Source organism: Myotis daubentonii, chromosome 1 (genome assembly GCF_963259705.1).
Source record: "Myotis daubentonii chromosome 1, mMyoDau2.1, whole genome shotgun sequence".
Classification (NCBI taxonomy): domain Eukaryota; kingdom Metazoa; phylum Chordata; class Mammalia; order Chiroptera; family Vespertilionidae; genus Myotis; species Myotis daubentonii.
The window spans coordinates 45,335,099-45,358,789 of NC_081840.1; the positions used below are offsets into that span (position 1 = coordinate 45,335,099).

General features: G+C 54.3%; 1 protein-coding gene across 1 annotated transcript in view; it reads left to right on the forward strand.

Annotated features, from left to right (window-relative positions):
* The window catches only part of IGDCC3 (immunoglobulin superfamily DCC subclass member 3), a 41,513-nt gene extending 19,254 nt beyond the window's left edge, over window positions 1–22,259 (forward strand). The window contains exons 3-14 of the mRNA XM_059669215.1: window positions 14,567–14,711; window positions 15,047–15,177; window positions 15,610–15,747; window positions 17,321–17,479; window positions 18,580–18,745; window positions 19,005–19,252; window positions 19,453–19,617; window positions 20,128–20,319; window positions 20,476–20,580; window positions 21,062–21,200; window positions 21,366–21,603; window positions 21,834–22,259. Coding sequence (XP_059525198.1) covers window positions 14,567–14,711; window positions 15,047–15,177; window positions 15,610–15,747; window positions 17,321–17,479; window positions 18,580–18,745; window positions 19,005–19,252; window positions 19,453–19,617; window positions 20,128–20,319; window positions 20,476–20,580; window positions 21,062–21,200; window positions 21,366–21,603; window positions 21,834–22,058 — 2,051 coding nt within the window. The 3' untranslated portion in view covers window positions 22,059–22,259. The remainder of the gene's footprint in view (window positions 1–14,566; window positions 14,712–15,046; window positions 15,178–15,609; window positions 15,748–17,320; window positions 17,480–18,579; window positions 18,746–19,004; window positions 19,253–19,452; window positions 19,618–20,127; window positions 20,320–20,475; window positions 20,581–21,061; window positions 21,201–21,365; window positions 21,604–21,833) is intronic.
* The last annotated feature ends 1,432 nt before the right edge of the window (window positions 22,260–23,691 follow it).

Consider the following 23,691-nt stretch of genomic DNA (forward strand, 5'->3'; position numbering starts at 1 on the left):
AGCTTGACACAAAGCGCTGACCCCGGAGGAGTGCAGCAGATGGTCCCACTTACTCCTGCCGCCGAGCGAGCCGCTCTCAGGGCCTCCGGGCTCGGGGCCCTGACCCCGCCCGCCATCCGAATGCCTCAACTGGGGCCCCGCGGGGGCTGGGCTCCCACAGGCTCCTCCGCCCGCCCCGCTGCCCGCTCTCCGCCTCCTGGCACTGGAGTCAGACAGCCTGGACCAGGGTCCTCCTGCAAGGCTCCAGGGGCTGGGCCAAGACGCCCTTGTCTGATGCCGGAGCCCTTAGGGAAGACGAGGAATCTTAAGAACCTGCCAGACCAGGGGCTCCCAATCCTGGCTGCACATATGAAACACCGCCCTGAGCTTGAATAGAAATATGGATTCCTGAGCGCCACACTAGATCCAGGGGTCTGACCCTCTGGCAGTGGAGACCAGAAATCCGCACTGCCACCCATACCCCCCCCCCCCCTCCCCAGGTTATCAGATGCACAGCCACGTTTTCTGATGGGGGAGCCTAGTCCAACTCATTACTGAAGAAGTTGAGACCCAGGTAGAGAAGAAACTTACCCAAGGGCAGACACTGAATTGTGACAGGGTAGAGCGGAAGCCAAGATGATGGAGAATGCACCCCCCCATCCCCCCATCCCCAGACCATGTGACCCATTAAGGTCAGCACTCAGGAAACAGTTTATGAGGACTTACTATTTACCTTATTGTTTATTTGTTCTAGGTACTGGAGGGTAGAAAGATACATTTGACTCCTCTGCCCCTAAGGGACTCATAGACTCGTAGGAGGGTTGATGTATGAACAACTGACTCTAATACAGTCGGAAAAGGGCTAGGGAAGAAGCACAAGACAACATAGTTGAGGCAGGAATTAGCTCTGCCGCCTCTGGAGGATGTGGAGGATGAAGGGGCTTACAGAGAAGGAAGCAAAAGAGCTCCAGGCAGAGGGGCCGCAGAATAAATACAAGCATGAACATCTAGGTCGATATGTCCAAGAAGGCAAACTTGTCTCACATGGTCAGAGTGCAAATGACATGGAGACAATTCGCTGGCCCTGGCCCTTATGGCTCAGTTGGTTGAGTGTCCTCTCATGCACCAAATGGTCGCTGGTTCCTTTCCCGGCCAGGGCACATGCCCAAGTTTTGAGTTCACCCCTGGTTGGGGTGCATGCTGGCGATGTTTCTCTCTCCCTCTCCCTTCCTCTCTCTCTAAAAATCAATCAAAACATATATATATTTTAAAGGACAGCATTTGCTGGCATTTGAGGCTGGAAAGATGAAACAGAATGTGATAACAAAGACCTGGAATGCCATTCAAAGGAATGTACCTTGATTCAAGGAATGAAGGGCCACCGGAGGTGTTTAATGATCGTCTTGGGTCTTCAGGAAGACAGCTACACACTCAGGATGGAGGGAGAAGGCTGGAAAGAGGACCAGCAGTGGGAGGGCTGGAAGGTGGCAGCTATTACAGAAACAGAGCGATGTGAGCCTAAGCCAAGGCAATGGGATGGGAGGGGAGGGTAGACTGGGATTTGGTGACCAAGGTAGCTGCTGTGGGAGAGAAGGAGAGGATGGGGCAGGGACTCCTTGAGACTCCGTGATCCTCGAGTGGAATGTAGGCCTCCGTCTCCCCCAAAACAGATAGGCTTATTCTGGAGCGTTGTTGGGGTAGAAGACCTTCGGCCTTAATCTATTGTGGTTTGGTGTTGAGCCACCAGAGATTCTGTAGAATCATGAGATATAAGTACAGCATCAGATTAGGTTCGAGAATAAGAAAGGCTCCTTTCATGGATGGAGAGGGACCATTTTACTCAGTGTTATCTTAGAATCTCTTTTTTTAAAAAAAATTATTGATTGATTTTAGAGAGAGGGAAGCATTAACCACTTGTTTATGCATTCATTGGTTGATTCTTATACGTGCCCTGACCATCGATCGAACGTGCATGCTCTAACCTAGGGGTCCTCAAACTACGGCCCGCGGGCCACATGCAAATACAAATATTGTATGTGTTCCCGTTTTGTTTTTTTACTTCAAAATAAGATATGTGCAGTGTGCATAGGAATTTGTTCATAGTTTTTTTTTAAACTATAGTCCGGCCCTCCAACGGTCTGACAGTGAACTGGCCTCCTGTTTAAAAAGTTTGAGGGCCCCTGCTCTAACCTATCGGGAGGATGCTCTAACCAATTGAGCCATCCAGCCAGGGCCAGAATCTTAATATTGGTATGAAACTCAAAGATTATTTTGTCTATTCTGCCCCACTCCCATTTTACAGATGAGAAAACCAAGATTAGAATTGAAAGGTCACATAGGAGTCTGTGACAGCCAGGCATGATCCCAGGTTGTGTCTCCACTAACTAACTCCTACTATATTAGTCCCTACAAATCCTAATATATGGCTCTGGAAATTTGGGGGAAGTATCTGTTTTTGTTGAATAGACCTCATGGTCATGTGAAAGCAATTTACTTAATAGCTCCAGCCTGGGCCCCCTAACCAGACGCCCTTCCGGGAGGTGAGGGAGATCCGGTGTCCCGACCAGAGGACGGAAGTGAAGGATGTTGTGGGCCCAGGCAGGCTTACATAAGGAAGATTGGTGACCCTGACACGGGCGGAGACATGCAGGCTGTGGAGACGGGCTTTGCTAGATCTGGACATTTTCAAGTTTAAGGCAGAGAGTGATTCCTAAGTCAACTCCCAGCCCCATCCCTGTACCCTTGGCTGGCGCTTGGAAGCAGATGTGTCTCAAAGGATGCAACTGGATGAGGCTTTATAACTTGTCCAACTAAGCACCCCCATTCTACAGAGGAGGAAACAGAGGCCCAGAGAGGGGCTTTGGCTCTATCACAATCACACATCCAGATTTGCAACAGCATGAATGACCTTGAGAGTATTATGCTAGTGAAATAGGACAGACAAATTCTGTTCACTTATATGTGGAATCTAAAAACAAAATAAGCTCATAGAGACCTGGGGATGTAATGTACAGTAAGATAACTATAATTAATAATACTGTAATGCACCCTACCCGGTTTGGCTCAGTGGATAAAGCATCAGCCTGCGACTGAAGGGTCCCGGGTTCGATTCCGGTCAGGGGCACATGCCTGGGTTGTGGGCTCAATCTCCAGTGTAGGGCAGGCAGAGGGCAGCTGATCAGTGGTTCGCTCTCATCATTGATGTTTCTATCTCTCTCTCTCCCTCTCCTTTCCTCTCTGAAATCAATAAAAATATGCAAAAAATTTTGAAAAAAATACTGTAATGCATTTTTCAAAAATCCTCACCCAAGGCTATGTTTTAATTAATTTATTTATTTAAAAAATTTTAGAGAGAGAGAGGGAGAGAGAAAGGGAGAAAAGAGAAAGGAAACATTGATGTGAGAGAGAAATATCAATCGGTTGCCTCTGTACATACCCTGATTGGGGATCAAACCCGAAACCTAGGTATGTGTCCTGATGACAATGCAATCAACTCAGCCACTCAGCAAGAGCTGTAATGCATTTTTTTTTTTAAAAAAGGTATTTTTATTGATTTCAGAGAGGAAGAGAGAGAGAAACATCAATGATGAGAGAGAATCATTGATCATCTGCCTCCTGCACGCCCCCTACTGGGGATTAAGCCTGCAACCTGTAATGCACTTTTGAACGTTGCTAAAAGAATAGATCTTTAAAATTCTCATTATAAGAAAAAAAAATTCAGTAACTGTATATGGTGATGGATGTTTAGACATTAGGTGATTATTTCACAGTATATACAAATATTGAATCATTATATTGTACACCTGAAACTAACACAATGTATGCCAGTTATACCTCAATTTAAAAGTAAAAATAAATTTGAAAATAAATCACATCCACTTATTAAAAGGACTAAATTAAGCTCACTGGGTACCCCTCCCTTTAACATTTCCACTGCCTCCTCCCCCATCTCACCCCACAGAAGCCGCTGGCATTTCACAATTCTTTACTCTCCCTGCCAAAACCAGGAAAATAAGTTGCTCCTCTATTTTATTTTTTAAATATATTTTTTTATTGATTTTTTACAGAGAGCAGGGGAGAGGGATAGAGACTTAGAAACATCAGTGAGAGAGAAGCATCAATCAGCTGCCTCCTGCACACCCTCTACTGGGGATGTGCCTGCAACCAAGGTACATGCCCTTGACCAGAATCGAACCTGGGACTCTTCAGTCCGCAGGCTGACGCTCTATCCACTGAGCCAAACTGGCTAGGGCGAAGGTAATTAGAAAGACTATCCTAGAGTACATACCCTTGACCAGAATCGAACCTGGGACCCTTGAGTCCGCAGGCCGACACTCCACTGAGCCAAAGCACTCAGGGCCCTCCTCTATTTTATAAGGCCCCAGCAGGTGACAGGAGTGGCCCTGAAGCTCGGACTTCCTGGATTGCCAAGTTGGAAGCGCTCAGGGAAGAGCTACCCTGGGATAATCGTCTTGGATGTTTATTCACCTGTGTTAATAGAACTTAGGAAACATGTGTGGCTCGGTTAGTGAGTTGATAACACCACCTTATCATGGTGCTTATCTGCATTAGTTACAATCTATGAAACCTACCCCAAACTCTGGGGGAGTTCAGTTAAAGTGAAACCCGCTGTGTTATGTGTGCCTGATGTGAGTAGGCATGGTGCTTATAAGAGTCTGGGATGTTGTGTGCCTCCGTGTTTTTCAGTTTGAATTGAATATCCTTAGGTTTCATCTGTGATGTTTGAGCAGTATTTGAATGTGTCTCTTCCATCCCTCAGGGCAGCTGTGGTGCAGGGGGGAAACGCTGGATTTGGTGTTAGAGCACGCAAACGCCTTAACACCATTAGCTAGCTGTTTGTCCGTGGGCAAGTTACTTAACCTCTCTGAGCCTCCGAAAGGCTAGTAATCCCTATTTCTCAGAATTATACTGAGTAATATCTCATCTTTAACCATCACTGGTCCCTGCAGGTCTCTGGTTTTTAGGGCCATATTACTGTGATGGGCTCTAAGATGCTGACCTTGGTGCTGTCACCCTTCTGACATTTCTTAGGAGATGGGCTCTAAGATGCTGACCTTGGTGCTGTCACCCTTCTGACATTTCTTAGGAGATGGGCTCTAAGATGCTGACCTTGGTGCTGTCACCCTTCTGACATTTCTTAGGAGATGGGCTCTAAGATGCTGACCTTGGTGCTGTCACCCTTCTGACATTTCTTAGGAGATGGGCTCTAAGATGCTGACCTTGGTGCTGTCACCCTTCTGACATTGCTTAGGAGCCTGGTGGGCACATCTGAGGAGGAGGCTTGTGGGATGGCGGGAATTTGCCCCTGGGGTGCCGGAACGTCCTTTCCAACACATCAGCGGTCGGTAAGCATCTGTTGAATGAATGCTTAGAGTCAGCCCAGTGACTCTATTTCCCAAACCAAAAACCAGGACGCATCCTCTGACTCAGTGTCTAGTACATGGGATAAAACAGTTATTTGAAATTGGGACTGCTTTTGCAAACCTATCCGTGGGGTAGGCAGGGCAGTCACAGGGGTCGGTGTGCTTCTCTCCCTTTCCCCCTCCCAGAGTGTGTCAGAGGCCGCCGTGGAAAGCAGTGGAGCACACCCACCCACTGACACACCCGATGTGTCACTTAAGATAGGTTCCCAAGCCGAAACCGGTTTGGCTCAGTGGATAGAGCGTCGGCCTGTGGACTGAAGGGTCCCGGGTTCGATTCCGGTCAAGGGCATGTACCTGGGTTGCGGGCACATCCCCAGTGGGGGATGTGCAGGAGGCGGCTGGTCGATGTTTCTCTCTCATCGATGTTTCTGACTATCTCTCTCCCTTCCTCTCTGTGAAAAATCAATAAAATATATTAAAAAAAAAAAAGATTTAAAAAGAAAAAAAAAAAAGATAGGTTCCCAAGCCTATGTCTCACAGCATGCACTCCCCCAGGCACACTCCACACACTCCACTGAAGGCTGGAGGGTGCAGAGGGAGGAGCTCATGGCTTGATCTGGAGGAAGAACAGGAGCCTCCGAATTGTGGGTTACGTAATTAAAAGTAGGGCTTTGAGAGGTTTTATTTTCCTTGGGTTGTAAAAGCCAAACCCAGGGGCTGCGGAGAGCCCCAAATTGCCGCCCCTGCAGCCGTGCATTGGGCCTTACAGTCCATTGGAATCAAAGATCAGGCCATAAAGGTCCGGTGCTCACCAGTTCTGCAGCTGCATGCAGGGACTTTCCCAAGCTGAGGCCAGCTCCCCACTGCCTCCCACCTCTCCCCCATCCAGGCCCCCATTTGTCAGAGGTGGCTGCTGGGAGGGAGGGTAGAGACGTGGATTTATGGCTGCTGACTTGAAAGACAAAGTTGCCTTTTGTGTTAGAATTGGGGCGGGGGTGGGGGGGGGACTGGCGAGCTGGTGGTAGAGTGGGAGGTTGGCAGGGAGGGGCTGGGGTTCAGGGGCCCAAGGCAGCGGGTGAGGGGCTTGAGGAGGCTGAGGATACAGACAAAGGGATCCAGAGGCTTCTCAGAGCAGGGTCACCAGGCACAGGCCCAGATGAATCATTCACCCCCTGCTGAAGCTGAGCCTTCAAAGTCCTCTGGGGCTGTTTGTAAGTGCCAGGCACCGTTCACCCACATACATACAACACCCCTTCCCTACACACACCCCTTCCTCCTCAAAACATACTCTGGATTCAGAACCTTAATTCAACTCTCCAACTCCCCTTTGGGAGCCCGGGGGAGAAATACAGGTGTTCTAAGTCCATACTTTCCCTCTCCCACATGACAACAGCCAATCAGGGTGGGCATTCTTCCCTTACAGAACAAAAGTCAGGGCAAGGTGAGGACCCAGGTGATGGGGGGACAGGGACAGAGTGTTGGGGAGAGTGATCCTGGGCTAGAGAACCCTAAGAACAAGAACCACACCCCACTAGGGACTGTGGGCAAGTCGCCAGCCTCCCCAGGACTCAGGTTTCTCTGCCCTTGTCTCCCTCCTTCCCATACACATTTAGAAATAGGGCATTTATTTATAAGTGCTTTGAGGAGTTTAAAGAGCGGGTGAGGTGGGCCTTGGCCAGCCTCCCTGCCCTCTAAGGGCCACTCTGCCCAGCTTCACCCTGCCAGTGGCTCTGCCTGGTGGGTCTGGGTGGAGGCCAGGGCAGTCATCGGGTGCCTGAGTTCAGCAGGTGCTTTAACTACACCTCAGAGAGCCACATCCATCCCCCGGAATGAGTCTGGCCAATAAAGGCATGAGTTTATGGGCTTCATAAACATTTTACTGGAGAAATCAAGGCCTCAATTACCCAACGGCCTCTTCCAACTGACAGCTCGGTCTGTTGGGGCCTCTATGGAGCCCCAGGCAGAAGTGAGATAGAAGAAGCCAAGCTCTGCTTTATACCCAGCTGCCCCCCTCTGCCTCCCACTGACCCCTTCACCATTCAGATCTTGCAGATTCTGACTTTACTCACAACTCCAGAGGGCTGGAGGATCCGCAGTAACTCTGTGAGCCTTAGTCTTTCCGAGGGAAGATGGCGGCTCTGCCCTTACCCCCACCCCCAGTCGTACCCTCTCATAGCCCCTCGGTTCCCATTTAACTCAAGATCCTACTATTTTCCCTCAACAATAGCTAGCAAGTATTTACTATTTTCCAAGGACTGTGCTAAGCACTTCACAAATACATCTCATTCTAAATCTCCCCAGTGCTGCAGCTCTGGCAACATGAGCTGTTATCATCCCTACTTATAAGTGAGAAAATAGAGGTTCTGAGAGGTTAACTTGCCCAAGATCACACAGCTGATAATGGCACTGTTGAGTTTTGAACCCAGTACTGTATAACTCCAGAGCCTGTACCATTAACCTCTGCACTGTGACACTACCTCCAAAAGCTCTTGGCGAGTATTTCTCCACTAGGAGCCAAAACCTTGCCCCGTGAATGCTTGTGCCACGCGGTGTGACGGCCCTGGGGTGCTGATCAGATGTGGGCCTCGTCAGGGTCTCTGAGTCCGTGTGGAGGGAGCTGTAGGGCAGGGCCAGGCTAGGATGGTGATGGAGAGGAAAGGGCGCTCTCTGGTAGGACAGCAAGAGAGAAGGCAGCCGGGGGTCTGAGACCTGGGCTGGGGTCTGGACCGGCACTGTCCAATCAACTTTTCCGTGATGATGGAAATATGCTGTTGGTGCTGTTCCATCATGTAGCTGGGAGCCACTTACAGCTATTGCTTGAAATGTGGCTAGTGAGTCAGAGAAACCGAATTTTAAATTTTCTTTTAAGTTTTAATTTAAGTGGTCACATGTGGCTAGTGGCTACCGTATTTGTTCAGCACAGGGATGTTCTCCACTGCTGATGGCTGAAATCTGCTCAAAGTCCTTTGGTGACATAAGGTCGTGTGGGCACATCCCCCAAGGGCTCTGGCCACCTCCAGGTGCCACATTCATTGAAAGGGGGCCTTGCCCGCGCAAAGCTTGGCTAGTGGCTGGTGCTTCCCTTGGCTGAAGGCACCTGAACATCATTTCACAACACAAGTGGCTGAAGGATTTAAGGTTGTTTTACCTCAGAAGCTGTTTCTTAGAGAACGAAATTGTTTGTTTCTTCTAGAACAGTCCTGTTTAGTGGAATTATAATATGAGCCACCATAGGTAAGTTAAAATTTTCTAGTAGTCACATTTACAAAGGTTTTAAAAACACATGATAGCCCTGGTGGTTTGGCTCAGTGGATAGAGCATTAGCCTGCAGATTGAAGGGTCCCTGGTTCGATTCCAGTCAAGGGCACATGCCCGGGTTGCGAGCTTGATCCCCAGAAGGGGGTGTACAGGAGACAGCCAATCTTTGATGTTTCTCTCATCGATGTTTCTATCTCTCTATCCCTCTCCCTTCTCTCTCTAAAAGAAATCAATAAAAACATATTTTTAAAAATAAAATTTTGTTTCAACTTCTGTTCAATATTTTAGGTTGTTGATTATTATCAATGAAAATTTTTATTTTTCCCATTTTTTTTATTCTGATAAAATACACAAAATGTAAAAGTTACTATCTTAACCAGCTTTAAGTATACAGTTCAGTGGCATTAAATACATTCATATTATTTGGAAAACCATCACCACCATCCACTCTAGAACAATTAAACAATAATTCCCTTTTCCCTCTCCCCAGCCCCTGGCAACCATCATTCTACTTTCTGTCTCTATGAATTTGACTACTCTAGGTACCTCATATAAGTGGAATCATTCAGTATTTGTCTTTTGGGGACTGGCTTATTTCACTTAGCAAAATGTCCTCAAAGTTCATTCATGTTGTAAGCATATGTCAGAATTTCCTTCCTTCTTAAGGCTGAACAATATTCCATTGTATGCATGTACCACCTTTTGTTTATCCATCCATTCATTCATTGATGAACACGTGGGTTGCTTCCATGCATTAGCTATCATGAATAATTCTGCTGTGAACATGGGTGTAAAAATATCTCTGAGACCCAGAGATATTTTTACACCCATGTTCATAGCAGAAGTGGAATTGCAGGGTTATGTGGTAATTCTATGGAAATTATTTTTTTTAGGAACCACCATACTGTTCTCCATAGTGGCTATACCATTTTGCATTTCCACCAACAGTACACAAGGGTTCCAATTTTTCCACATGTGTGCCAACACTTATCTTCTGTTGTTGTTTGTGGTGGGTTTTGTTTTGTTTGGGTTTTGGTTTTTGATAGTAGCCATCCTAATGAGAGTGAGGTGGCATCTCATTATGGTTTTGATTTGCTTTTCCCTAATGCTTAGTGTCATTTTATTTTATACTACGTCTTATTTTTATACTAAGAAATCCAGTGTGTATTTTACACTTACAGCCATCTCAGTTTGGACTGGCCCCATTTCTTAAGGCCACAGTGCTTAATAGCTGGCTACTATATTAGAAAAGTGATTCTAGAGGGGAAAGTTGGGGGCAGTGGGAAGAAACATCTGGGATTCGGGCATGTTCCTAGTATAAGGAGAAATGTTAGGGTCACCCAAGATGCCTGAGCAGGTGCTGGGCATCCAGGAGCTCCGCATCCCTGGTTCTTGGCAGGGACAAATACAAGGAGGGGATTGGCCTCGATGGCCTTTGGAAGAGTCTGTAGTCCGGGTTGCTCCTCTTGAATGACCGTATGAGTGGAGGCCGTCTGTGCCTCAGACCCCCAGTGGCATCGGCTTTTGTAAAAGCTGTTTTGAACTCTCCATCCCAGCATGGCCATTGATCTTTTTGTCATCACACACCGGATAAGAGCCCGGCTGTAGCCAAAGGGTGGGAAGTTGGACTTGGGGGAGCTGCCAGCTTCCTTCCCAGCACTCTGCCTCGACCCTTCGCTGCCCCCCAGCGTCCCCCTGGAGCCTGTCTAATCAGATCCAGGCCTGACCTCTCCAGAGGTCCTGGACCAGGAGGAAAGCCTCCCCTCCCCTCCCTGAACTGCTCTCGATCTGGCTCTCAGGAGACCCCTCCCCTTGGGGTGATTTATAGAGGTGTCCAGGAGTCGTTTCCTGCCTGTTTCTGCTCTCGTCCAGCTCGGTGGATTGCTGGGCTCACTCTCTGCCCTTGCTTTCCCAGTGGCCTGGCTGTACCCAAGGTCAGGGTAGAGAGGGGCTAGGAGATTCCTTCCCAGACTGCATGGGGACAAAGTGTTTCTTCTTCCTTTCTCCACACCTGCTCCCGGGCAGGCCTTTGCTTACCCCTTCGCTCTCTCTGGCCCTCACACTGGAAGGGCCTCCCAGCCACTGCGCACTACTTCCTCTCATCACCCAGCTTGAGTGAGGGACCGAGGACTGTGCCTCCCTGGCTGAGATGTCAGCAGGAGGAGAACACGTCAACAGCCACAAGCCACAGTACCACCTTCATGTCCACCAGCCACAAACACAATACCACCAACGCCGCCACAAATAGTGTCTGTAACCTGTGTGTCCCGCACAGGGGCCTCCAGGGTGACTTGTCCAGGGCTCAGGGTGCTCAGAGGCCTGACCCTTAGCCTCACATGCCCATGCTTGCCCAAGGACCCTCTCCCCTGAGAGACACAGGCACAGCTTCCCCCGGTTCTGTCCTGCTGCGACAAGTCGGGGGTGGGGTTGGGGGGGGATTTGTAGACCAAACATATCCCACTCCGAGAGACTGGAGAAGGCCTAAATGGCCCCAAGAAACTCTTCCCTTACTTCCTAAAGATAAGAATGCTGTTACCTCTGAATTAGGAGTGAGTAGACGATTCCAGGAGTATAGACCAAGGACTGCTTGTTTGTTTGTTTGTTCGTTTATGTTAAGATATTTTTTATATTGATTTTTAGAGAGACAGGAAGGGAGAGGGAGAGAGAAAGAGAAATATCGATCAGCTGCCTCCTACATGCCCCCTACCAGGGATCTAGTCTGAAACCCTGACATGTGCCCTGACTGGGAATTGAACCAGCAACCTTTCAGTGCACAGGATGATGCCCAACCAATTGAGCCACGCCGACCAGGGCTACCGACGCCTGTTATGAAGGCGGCAGGAGTCAGAGCTGGAAGGGCCCTACAGAGTGCCTGTTCACCTCTTCATTTGCAGAGGAGAGGCCTGGCACTCTGACACGGCCTGCCCATGCGCTCACTGCAATCCCCTGGACACCCAAGGGATATGCAGGGCTGGTCAAGGGACTGGGGAGGGGATGGGGAAGGGGATATAGAGGCCCACACCTGCCATTGCACCCACATCTGTGTAGCCGGCTGGGCTCCGAGGGGTGGGACCGAGGGATGGGACCGAGGGACCATCTCTGGGGCTCTCAATCCTCCCTGCACCTTGCAGCACGGTGCCAACTCCCAACCAGTGAGAGGAGGCTGGGCTAACCTGCGGTCCGCTCTAGAGTTACCTGCTCTTGGAGACTGAAAAACTAGCTGGAGAACTAAAGGCCCAAGGCCTGGCACTTCTGATTCTGGTCTGGTAGAGGCACCAACTGGGTCTGGGCCTCAGTTTCCCCTTCGTAAAATGAAGGGGTTGACTTTACTGTTGTTAATCCTCACCTGAAGATACTTTTCCATGGATTTTTCAGAGAGGGTGGAAGGGAGAGGAGAACAGAGAGAAACATCGATGTGAGAGAGAGACAACAATTGGTTGCCTCCCACACAAGCCCCGACCAGGGCCAGGTTGACCCTGCAACCGGGGTACGTGCCCTCTGACCGGAATTGAACCCGGGACCCTCCAGTCCACAGGCCGATGCTCTATCCACTGAGTCGAAGCATTTTTCGAGGAAAGCTACCCTTCAAATGAAATGTTTGGCAGAACTGCAATTGAGTAAAGTGGATAGAGAGGCACAGCAAGGTGCTGCTGTCTGATGGAAGGGAAAGGTGGGGCTCTGAGTGGGGAGGGGGCGCAGCTGCCCCCAAGGGGACCCTTGGGAGTCCTGCTGTACCTGCGTGAAGAGGAGCACAGGCTCCGTGCCTACAACTGCCCTGTGTCCTCTCCAGGATCACCTTCAGCCCATGCTACTGTCATTGTTTAGTTTTGGGGGAGAAGGAGGGGCTAGAAGGTAGAGGCTAGACTTTCTCCGTCCCCAGCGCCCTGATAAAGAAGCAGCCCTACCCTTTGTATCTCTCCTCAGGCCAGTTCCTAGCTCTAGGCACCTCCAGGGAGCCCAGAATCAGGGCTAGAAACACAAAAGGATTCAGTTCCTTAATGAGGAGGCATCTGTAGTCAGCAGAGCCATTAGTCTCCGCCCCTGGACCCTGGGGGTCTGTGAGCTCCTCTCCAGCTGGAGTGAGGAGGGGGCAGGCAGCTCCCCAGCTCCCGAATGAGCAGGGCTCAGGGGGCAGAGGCCCCAGACCCAGGCACCTGGGGGCCCTCTCCACGCCCCGGGCCTGTTTCTAGCCATGCCCTCCTGGATGGAGGTTGAGAGGCAGAGAAGCCTGGAGGCAGCAGAGGGGCCCCAGCAGTGCCTTGCCCCCCTCCCCTCCCCCCTCCCCCCCCCCGCCCCCCAGCCCCTGGGGCTGACCTGCAGGCCCTTGGCCAAGCACAGCCTTTGGCCTGAGACAGAGCAGGCTGACCTCTGGGTGCTCCCTAGGGAATTCTCTCGAAAGCCTGATGGGGACACCAGCTGGGGCGCTTGCCCCACCTCCTGCTCTGAGGGCCCCAAGGTGCTGTTTGTATGGGCTTTACCTTCAAGGGGACACAGGTGATTGATCACCAGAATCACACACTGGCCACGGGAGCCGAGGGCTACAAACCGCCACTCACATCCAGCTGTGGACACTCGGTCCACATACACATACATGGCGGGGGTAGCCACACCCTCCTGGCAAACATAGATCTGCACACGCGTGGGGAGGAGGCACTCACACCCATCAGCCGTGTTCTCTGGAGGCCTGCAAAAGGAGGCGGCAGGGCAGGGGATTTTTATGCATGTTTATATTTAATGAACCACATGCAAATGAGATGGAGAACACGCCACCAAAGAATCAGCCCCCAGAGGCGCTGGGCTGAAGGGCACAAAGGCCACGCCTTTCTGGGCTGCCTTGGGGTCCAGAGCGGCCTGTGGTGGAGGGGCCTGAGACAGGGTGTGCCCACCCACACCCGGGAGCCAGGGCCAGCACCCCTGCTGCTGTGGGGGAGGGGTCCTTCGGGGAGGGGATGACTGTCCCAGTTGATGGAGTGCCGGAGGGGAGGTGCTGCCTGCCTGGACAGATGGTGAGCTGCCTTCCCGCACTTGAAGCAAAGTGGATTTTAATGAAATCACAGCCCTGGTGCTGGAGCTGGGAGCCCGAGAGGGAGGGGCCCCTTTTCTGGGCTTTATCGGGTGACGTTGGGGCTGGATGGGAATGAGGGTGGGTGGGAACACTTAACCAGCCGAAAGTGGGGTGGGGGTATGCCACAGCCCCCACTGTACCAGCCGCTGCAGACCAGGGTTCAAGCAGTTAGTTCAGATTCTCAAAAGGTGGGGAAGGGGTCCCTGAATATGTATGACGCATTGAAATGTAGATTGGTAGGTCTGACAGTCTTCTGAGAGGCTTGTCACCTTGGATGGATATACCACCCCCTTGGGGTACATCTAGAAGCTACAGAAGAACAGGGATGGGGTGATAAGGAAGGGCAAAGAATGCCGCTGGTGTCTGTAACCAGGGTTTAATGACAGGTGGCCCTGCTGGGCAACACTGAACTGCCTGCTTCCCCTCTCTGGGCCTCAGTTTCCTGTTCTGTAAAACACGCAGCACAACATTTAGACCTTGCTAAGGGAAGGGTAGGGGTGGGGGGGGGGCAGTTATAAAACCAAATCAGAAAGCAGGGGAAACGTAGGCAGCAGGACAGGAGCAGGGCTCTGAGGGTCAGCAGCCCAAGACTTCCTGGTCAGAGGCTTGTCATCCAAGAATTTGTCCAGACCTTTCTCTAAGTGTGCCAGCCCGGCCTGTACGACCCCTTAGGGGAGGTGTTTCCCACGGTGGGAGGCAGGGTAAGTGCGGCTGTGTCCCCAAGCTGCTGATGCCCTGTGTCTGCCAGTTCCAGGAGCACCCCTGCCCCTGGGTGGGGTGAGCTCAGGGTTCCGGGACACCGGCCTGTGACCGCTCCCCTCCTTCCCTCTGCTCCCCAGCAGCGTGCCTCTCCCACACACGGCTCCCTTTCTCTCACCAGCCATGTCGGACTTCCACGTGCACCCCCAGGCCGTCGCAGGTGAGGAGGGCGGCGTGGCCCGCTTCCAGTGCCAAATCCACGGGCTTCCCAAACCCCTGATCATGTGGGAGAAGAACAGAGCCCCCATCGATACGGACAATGAGCGGTGAGCCTCACGTGGGGGATGCTGGAGGGAGGACAGACAGGTGGGCCCAGCCTGCCCACCTGCTCCAGGGCTGGGTTTCAGCAACTGCATTGAGACTGAGTATCCCCGTGGCTTGCGGGCCCAGACTGGGTGCTCGCGGATGTATCCATGAGACGGACTGTGTGCGATGGTTGTCAGGACTGGAATTGCAGGTGCATCGGCCTGTGTGAGTCTGTGATGATGACGGTGACGGTGACCTCGGGGCAGCTCTGGGGCGCTGGGCTGCGTCTGTGATGCTCAGGGTCCCTGTGGCCGGCGGTGCCAGTGGCGGTCAGCTGTGTCCCCCTCCCCAACAGGTACACATTGCTGCCCAAGGGCGTCCTGCAGATTACAGGACTTCGGGCTGAGGACAGCGGTGTCTTCCATTGCGTGGCCTCGAACATTGCCAGCGTCCGGGTCAGCCACGGGGCCAGGCTCACTGTGTCGGGTGAGGGTCCTTTGCCCTGTCTGGTTCTTCTCTCAACCAGCCGCCTCACTTCTCACTCTCAAATCAGGCCCCCTTCAGCTGCCCCCGGGGACTTGTCAGACAAGCGCCTACAGGCTACCTTCCACGCCCCACCTTCTGTGCCCCTCGCGGTGAGAGCTCAGAAGGAATCGAAGGCCCGCTCCCTGGCGCAGCTCTACCTGGGGACGCCCAGCTCTGCCTGTCGGGGGCGCCCTCCCCTTGCTAGAGGCCTGCAGGGCCAGGTGCAGAGAGATGGGTGTGAGCAACATCCTGGGGCCCCTGGCGTCGCCTCTCTGCCCGCAGGACTGACTTCCGGGCTGGAATGTTTCTATCCCCATGTCCTGGGCGGCGGGTGGGGTGAGGAGGCAGGAAGGGTCCCGGCTAAAGTGAAGAGACGTGGCCTCTTCCTCGCAGGCGCGGGCTCCGGGGTCTACAAGGAGCCGACGATCCTCGTGGGGCCTGAGAACCTCACCCTGACGGTGCACCAGACTGCGGTGCTGGAGTGTGTCGCCACGGGCAACCCGCGCCCCATTGTGTCCTGGAGCCGCCTGGGTGAGCCTCCTCCAAAGCCCCTGCCTCTCCCACCCCGGTCCCACCCCCTGGGAGGGCCAGTCTCATCACCCAGCTCCTGGGGGGCTTTGAATCCTGTTTGTTCTCCGTGGGGGTCTGGTCTCTGCGAGGCCGGGAGGGGGTTAGTTCCCTCTTCTTGGCAGTACCAGGGAGGTCCGCCTGCCCGCCGCATTCTCCCTCCCCCTCCGCACGGATGGCTTAGCTCCCTGGGTTACCTCGTCCCATCCCACGCCAGTCCCTCCTCCTGCTCCCATCACCCTCAGCACCGGGCCCTCCAGAGCCCTCCACAGCTCTCAGCACCCTGGTCTCTTTCCCCTCCTGCTCACCTCTGCCCTCTGCACCCCGGCCGTACACCCCAGCTAGGCACTCCCACACCCCTCACAATCTCAACCAGTTGTCACACCCTCACTCTGGGCCCCCCCAGGCTCCAGCCTGGCCCCCTAGTCCCTAGCCTAAATCCCTAGGCAGCTGAAGGAGAGAAATGAAAGGGTGCAGATGGGCCCACATTGTCTGAGCAGAAAGGTCACGGGGGAAGGAGAGTCTGGAGGGCCAGGGTCGGGTGGGCATTCACCAGGAGACTGCCCACATTGTAGCAGCTGAGTGATCTGGGAAGGAGGGGGCAGCAGGCGGGATAATGGAGTAGATTTCACCACTTCAGGGTCTGAATGGAGAGCTGTCTCCTTGCATTCTGACTGTGCTAATCTGATCCTGGGGTGGGGGGAGGGCTTGGTCCCTGGGAGAGACTAGAAAGAGTGGCCTCACCATTAGGAGGAGCCCATAGGCACCGCAGTGACCATCTGGTCCAACATTTCCCAAGGCATGATCTGCAGAGGGAACGAATAGCTTGGTGGCCTAACAAGTTTAGGAGACAGAGTTAACCAGGTCCTTCTGCTGCGGGACTTCTCAGAGCCTTTATATGAGTGGGCATTGGGACAGTCCAGGAATAGAATGGATATTTGACCTGGGAACTTTTTTCAAGAGAGACAAACCAGGCCCGGCCAGCGTGGTTCCGTGGTTGAGCTTTGACCCATGAACCAGGAGGTCATGGTTCGATTGCTGGACAGGGCACATGCCCAGATTGCAGGCTCCATCCCCAGTGTGGGGCGTGCAGGAGGCAGCCGATTGATGATTCTCTCTCATCACTGATGTTTTTATCTCTCCCTCTCCCTTCCTCTCTGAAATCAATAAAAATAGATCGATGGAGAGAAAGAGAGAGAGAGAGAGAGAGAGAGAGAGAGAGAGAGAGAGAGAGAGAGAGAGAGAGAAACCAGGCAGGGAAAGGTCCAGTTCATTCAAACCCTTGAGTTCCTCCTTGAAAAGCTGAGAGGAAGGGACTTGAAGGTCACCACTGAGTGAGTGAGGATGCGCAATGGGACCCGGGTCTCTGCTGCTGGAGGAGTTTTCTGTGTTGCTCCCTCCGCCTCGCCTCCGCGGTGCCGCGTGTGATGCTCAGGGGGGAAGGTGGAGGGTTGGTGAATCTGCACAGTCTGCAATGTCCCCTCTTCCACACCCATCTCCCCGACCCTCCCTCACCTCCAATCCCCTTCCTCCCCAGATGGCCGACCCATTGGGGTGGAGGGCATCCAGGTTCTGGGCACAGGGAACCTCATCATCTCAGATGTGACCGTGCAGCACTCAGGCGTCTACGTCTGTGCGGCCAACAGGCCTGGCACCCGGGTGAGAAGAACAGCACAGGGCCGGCTGGTGGTGCAAGGTACCTCCCTCCCTCCCCACCCCTGCCCTCCTCCTGCCCTTTCCTTGCCTCATCAACGTCCCTGGCCCAAGCCCAGGACCCTAGACACCCAGGGTCTGCCACTCCCCTATACTTGCTCTCACCCTCTCCTTGCCCCTCCCCAGACCCCCAGGCCAGGCCAGCAGGGCAGCTCTCCTCTCTCCCCCAGGAATGCGTGTGTTGGGAATGGGAGGACATTCTTAGTCATGGGCCCCTGTGTGCCCCTTCGAGGTGCCAGCAAGCTCCCCCCGTCATTTCTATTTTATAATCTCAGCTGGTCCCCCCCCCCCCGTGTCGCTCACACGTGTCCCTCACACCACATGCTGTTTTCATTCACACGTGCGATACTTCCACACTCACACCTGCCTGAGCACTCTAGCGTGTTTGTCATTTTCACACTCACACCCCAGCTCCCACCTCGCTTCCACGCCACAGTGTTCAGGCCTCAGCAGCCGACCAGGTCATTTTGTCCATCCTCCTCCCCTGTGGTCAACTGTCCCCGTGGTCTGGGCTTGGATTTCCTTCTCAGGGGTTGTCTGTGTTGTGCCCGCCTCGAGAGCTGGGGAAGGGGTGGCAGAGCGGGGTCTTAGGGACTTAAGTCCCCGTTTGTTTAGCGTCGCATGTGCCGTTAATCTGTCCAAATGAAAGTGATGGAGCATTTCATTTCTCGGGTGTTAATGGAGGCTTGAGGCCTGGGATTGGAGGAGAGTGGAATTGAATGTAGGGGCGAGGGGGGCTGGCACTGAGGGCTCATCCATCTCCCCGTCATTGCCGCCTTCGAGGTGCAGCCAAACCTATTAGCACATTTATTTATTTAACAATTTCCTGAACAGGGAGCTCAGCTTGATTGCTTTCGGATACAAATGTCAGTCTTTTAAATAGTCATTAAAATGGAGCCCTCTCTGGGGTCTGCCTCTGGTGGATGGAGGTGGGACCTGCCACCACCTCCTGAAGCCCAGGCCCCACCTGGAGGCTTGCCAGCCCTGTCCCTCTCCCCTGTCCCCGTCCCTTCCCTCACAGCTGTCTCGTCCCTCGCCGCCTGCCCCTCACTGCTCTTATGCCGCTCTGTGCGCCCCTTCCAGCCCCAGCAGAGTTTGTCCAGCACCCCCAGTCCATCTCCAGACCAGCCGGGACCACAGCCATGTTCACCTGCCAAGCCCAGGGTGAGCCGCCCCCTCACGTCACGTGGTTGAAGAATGGACAGGTGCTGGGGCCAGGAGGCCACGTCAGGCTCAAGAATAACAACAGGCACGTGTGTGGTGTGTGCTGGGGCGAGGCCTACGGCCAGTGGCCTGGGCAGGCTGTGCGCCTCCCCCTGGGGGAGGACTAGGCTGGGAGTTGGAGACGGGTTTGAGTCTCCGGTCTCACCTGCTGGGAGACCTCAGACGAGCCCAGCCGCTTGTTTTCTGGGGGAGCTCAGTCTCTCCATCTCCCACATGGGGAGACTGGCCGCCTGCAGGGGGACTCTGGGAGGAGGACGGGCCCTGAGGCTCTCCCTCCCCCGCAGCACCTTGACCATTTCTGGAGTCGGCCCTGAAGATGAGGCCATCTACCAGTGTGTGGCCGAGAACAGTGCTGGCTCCTCACAGGCCAGTGCCAGGCTGACCGTGCTCTGGGCTGAGGGGCTGCCCGGGCCCCCCATCAACGTGCGGGCGGTCTCCGTATCACCCACCGAGGTCCGAGTGTCCTGGAACGAGCCCCTGGTCAACACCAAGGAGATCATCGGCTACGTCCTGCACATCCGGAAGGCTGCTGGTGTGTGGGGCCGAGGGGGCCGGGCTGGCTCTGCAGCCCTGTCCTCGGACTCACTGTTTCTCTTCCTTTCCATCTGCGTGTCCCTACCCAACACCTGCCGTTCTTTCTCCCCCCTGCACCCTGGCTGCCCTCCCTTCACCAGTGCGGGGAGGGCACCCTCATGCCCTTACACTCTCCTGCCCTGCCCTTCGCCTCCCCAGACCCACCAGAGCTGGAGTATCAGGAAGCAGTCAGCAAAGGCACCTTTCAGCACCTGGTGAGCGACCTCGAGCCCTCCACCGCCTACAGCTTCTACATCAAGGCCTACACCCCCCGGGGGGCCAGCTCAGCCTCTCCCCCCACCCTGGCCAGCACCCTGGGCGAAGGTGAGGCCTGGTCACGGTGTACAAAACCGCAGACACCACCCTGACCGGGTTGGCTCAGGGATAGAGCGTCGGCCCGCGGACTCAAGGGTCCCAGGTTCGATTCCGGTCAAGGGCATGTACCTTGGTTGCAGGCACATCCCCAGTGGGAGGTGTGCAGGAGGCGGCTGATTGATGTTTCTCTCTCATCGATGTTTCTAACTCTCTCTCTCCCTTCCTCTCTGTAAAAAAATCAATAAGATATATTTTTTAAAAAAACCGCAGACACCCAGCTGTTAGAGCAGAACCCCCACGCACACTTGTTCAGGCTGTGCATGGCACAGGGTGCTCGGCTCTGAGGCTGAGTGGGGCTGGTTCTGTCTGGAGGAAGGGGTGTCTTTTTCTAATTCATGTAAAGGTACTCTTTGAACAAGCTAGAGTCAGAAGCCAGAGAACTGTCAGGCTTTGGGGGTCTGGGTCACAGGTGGAACATGGAAAAAGTCCTCACATCTTGGCCTCCTTCTCTGCCTGCAGCACCCGCCCCACCCCCCTTGTCAGTGCGAGTCCTGGGCAGCTCCACCCTGCAGCTGCTGTGGGAGCCCTGGCCCCGGCTAGCCCTGCATCGGGGCGGTTTCAAGCTGTTTTACCGCCCAGCAAGCAAGGCCTCCTTCACTGGCCCCATCGTGCTGCCTGGAACTGTCTCCTCCTACAACCTCAGCCAGCTCGGTGAGGCGGACACAGCCTGGCCTTGGGGAGTCTGGCCGGGGTGCAGTGCCTGGGGCCAGGCGGTGGGGCGCAGGAGTCACCTCTGTTCCCTGCTGGGATCGGGCCCCCCACTGGTGGCTGGCTGGTCTCTCAGCAGCCTTCCCTGCCTTTCCCCAGACCCCACCGCAGTGTACGAGGTGAAGCTGCTCGCCTACAACCAGCATGGGGATGGCAACGCCACGGTCCGCTTTGTGTCTTTGAGGGGAGCGTCTGAGAGGACAGGTGAGGGTTGTGTTTGGAGTGTGAGGCTGAAGACTGGCACGCAGGAATGGAAGCCAGGGGCTGTGGGCAGAGGGGAGCAGGGACCCGGGGAAAGTAAGAGGGTAGAAGAGTCGCATGCAGCCCTTGAGAACATAGGATTAGGTTTGAGCTCAGAGTTTGGCTGTGTGACCTTGGGCAAGTGACTTAACCTCTCTGAACCCCAGTTTCCTCCATAAAAGAGGGATATTAATACCTGTTCGGACTACAGGGACACTTTATGGAGTTGTGTCGAGGTTTACAGTGTTATTCTCAGTCTCTGGCACATAGCACTCAGTAACTGGTAAAAAGCTGAAAAGTCTGGGCTGGAGTCCCATAGGCAAAGACTAAGGCTCTATGGACTTGGGGTGGGCGTGGCTCGTGGATAAGGAGCCCCCAGAGATTGGGTGTCTGGGACTGCTTCAGACCAGAGGAGCCGCAGCCCCCAACCCGCCCCTCCCAACAGCCCTGAGCCCACCGTGTGACTGCCGGAAGGAGGAGGCCACCAAGCAGATGTCCACCACCGGCATCGTCATCGGCATCCACATCGGGGTCACCTGCATCATCTTCTGTGTCCTCTTCCTCCTGTTCGGCCAAAGGGGCAGGTGGTGCTGGGGCAGGAAGAGGGGGCTGGACTGACATGAGGTGGGAGGAGGAGGAGGAGCCGCGGGGGGAGAGGGGCGTTTGGGCTGGCTGTCTCTACCCTTGTGTTCTCCCCCCTCCCCGCCCCCCGACAGGTCCTTCTCCCTAACTCCTGGCTCATCCCATAGGGTCCTCCTGTGTAAGGATGTAGAAAACCAGCTGTCCCCTCCTCAGGGCCCCCGGAGCCAGAGGGACCCTGGTATCCTGGCACTGAACGGGGCCAGACTGGTAGATCGGGACCAACTGGGCCGAGACGAGAAACGTGCGGACATGAAGGAACTGGAGCAGCTGTTCCCCCCGGCCGGGGCAGCGGGCCAGCCAGACCGCAGCCCCAGCCCCAGCCCCAGCCCCAGCCCCAGCGCCACGGTGAGTGTCCCTCCCACCTCCGATCCTGCCCTCCCTGTACGCTGGCCATCGGCCTTCACCAAGCTCCAGGTCTTCTCTCGACACAAAATATGGCCCGTGCGTCTCTCTGTGCCTCCGTCAGCAGGGAGGCCTGGAGCCCCTGAGCCCTGAGTGGGAGTGGATCCTCTGGCTGGAGGGCATGTGGGCCTCTGGCCTCGTGTTGACGCCGGTGTGACCGGCCCACTCCCCAGCAGGATCCCGCGGCCCCTGCCCTGTGTGAGGAGACCCCGCTCTCCATGCTGCCACTTCAGGGGTTCGGCCTTCGGGAGGAGAGGACGTCGGAGGCCAAGGCTCCCTGCGCAGGCCCCACAGCTGCCCCCCCACCTCGGGACGCAGGCTCCGGCCTCCTCAGTGAAGGACAAGCTGCCCCGCCTTCCTCGGCACCGGCTGCCCAGCCAGCTCTCTCGGGACAGTAGCCAGCGTCTGGACAGCTCTGGAGGGGGGCAACCCCCCATTCTCAGGTCAAAGGCAAGGTTTCTCCAGTCGTGTGGGGGCTTCCCAGCATTTCTGACTGCCCCCAGGTTGTCCAGGCCGACAGAAGCCTCGGCAGGGAGCCCCCCAGGACCTGGAGGGGTCTCTGCGGGAGCCCCTCCCTTGGGCTCGTGCCCCCTCACCTCTGCCTGGTACCCCCTCACCTCTGCCTGGTACCCATATGACTCGGAATGAACTGTTTTCCTAAAAACAAAACAAAACAAAAAAAAACACACAAAAACTTAAAATGAAAAAAAGAGAGAGAGAGAAGAGAGAGGATGATGAATCAGACTCCAAACTATGCCCTGCTGTGGCCGGGCCCCCTTGTTTTCTCAGGATGGATTTTTGCTGTTTTGGTTCTCAGCACCTACCTCAGCCGGAATGAATGTCCGTGGGGGAGTGGCCGTGGCCTCAGCCCCTCTTCCCCCAGAGCCCCGAATGCACTCCTACCTCAAGCCCCTTTACGGGCTCCCCCTCCCCTTCCCCACATTGTAGTTTAGAGTTTAAAAAAAAAAAAAAAAAGGCGCTTCCCTATTACCAGGTGTGAAAGAAACCGTCTACCTCAAGGCCCACCGGCTCTCGGCTCTCGGGCCGTGTTGTTGTCACTGGACCCTCTCCCTGGCTCGTCCCCCTGCCCGCAGCCCTGGCTCTCCCCAGAGGAGGCCAGAGGCTAAGCCACCCAGGGTAGGCCTCACGGGGCCTACAGAAATGAAGATGGAATTGGTCAAATAATGGGAAAAAAGCCAAAAATGAGAGGAAAATTTGTTCCTTGAAATGTAAATTGTTGCTCCAAACGAAGCCAGTGCTGGTTGTCGCGTCTGCTCTAGCCACTCCCATTTGACCCTCCCAGCCAACTCACCCTGGACTGGGATCCCCTGGCCCTCTCTCTTCCTGGGCCTTGGGAGGGCGGACGTCACCCTGAAGCCCGCCCCCCCTCGCCCCCCGCCCCCCCCCGTCCCACCCAGACACAGAGCCCGGAGCAGGCCGGCCCCTGGAATGTACCGTGTGCGTGATGGGTGTGTGTGTGCGTGGGGAGGGTCCCCAGCGGAGGCCCTCCAGACCTCTGTCCATGGGACACAGCCAGCTTGACCTACCCCCGGACAGTGGAAAGACTGCTGTCAGCGAGTGTGGCCGGAAGCTATTTTTATACAAGGTGTGTTTAAGGGTGTTGATGTTGTGACTGCTTGTTTCTCTTTTCTGTTGTGTTGTTCTTTGAAATACGTAGTTAAAGAAGGAAAAGGAAAACCAAGGAAACAAATACCTATTTTTTATGACACTCAGAAACATTTTTTTAAATAGCAGAAAGAAACTTTTTTTTAAAGGGAGAAAAGATAAGTGTATTCCTTAAGTGTGAGATTAGACTACAAAGTCCCTGACCCCCAACCCCCTAGGGCCCCTCACCCTGAACTTGAATTAGCTGAAGCAGGTAGACTTTGTGATGTTTCCCTAGAAGACTGGAGTCGTATCCGCGTGGACTCAGAAGGGCGGTCCGCCCGTCTCCCAAAAGCTGGGCCCGTGCTGAGGGCTTCTCCAAGCTCCCAGACAGGCCTTGGTCCCTGCAGTGGCTTCTCCGCACCC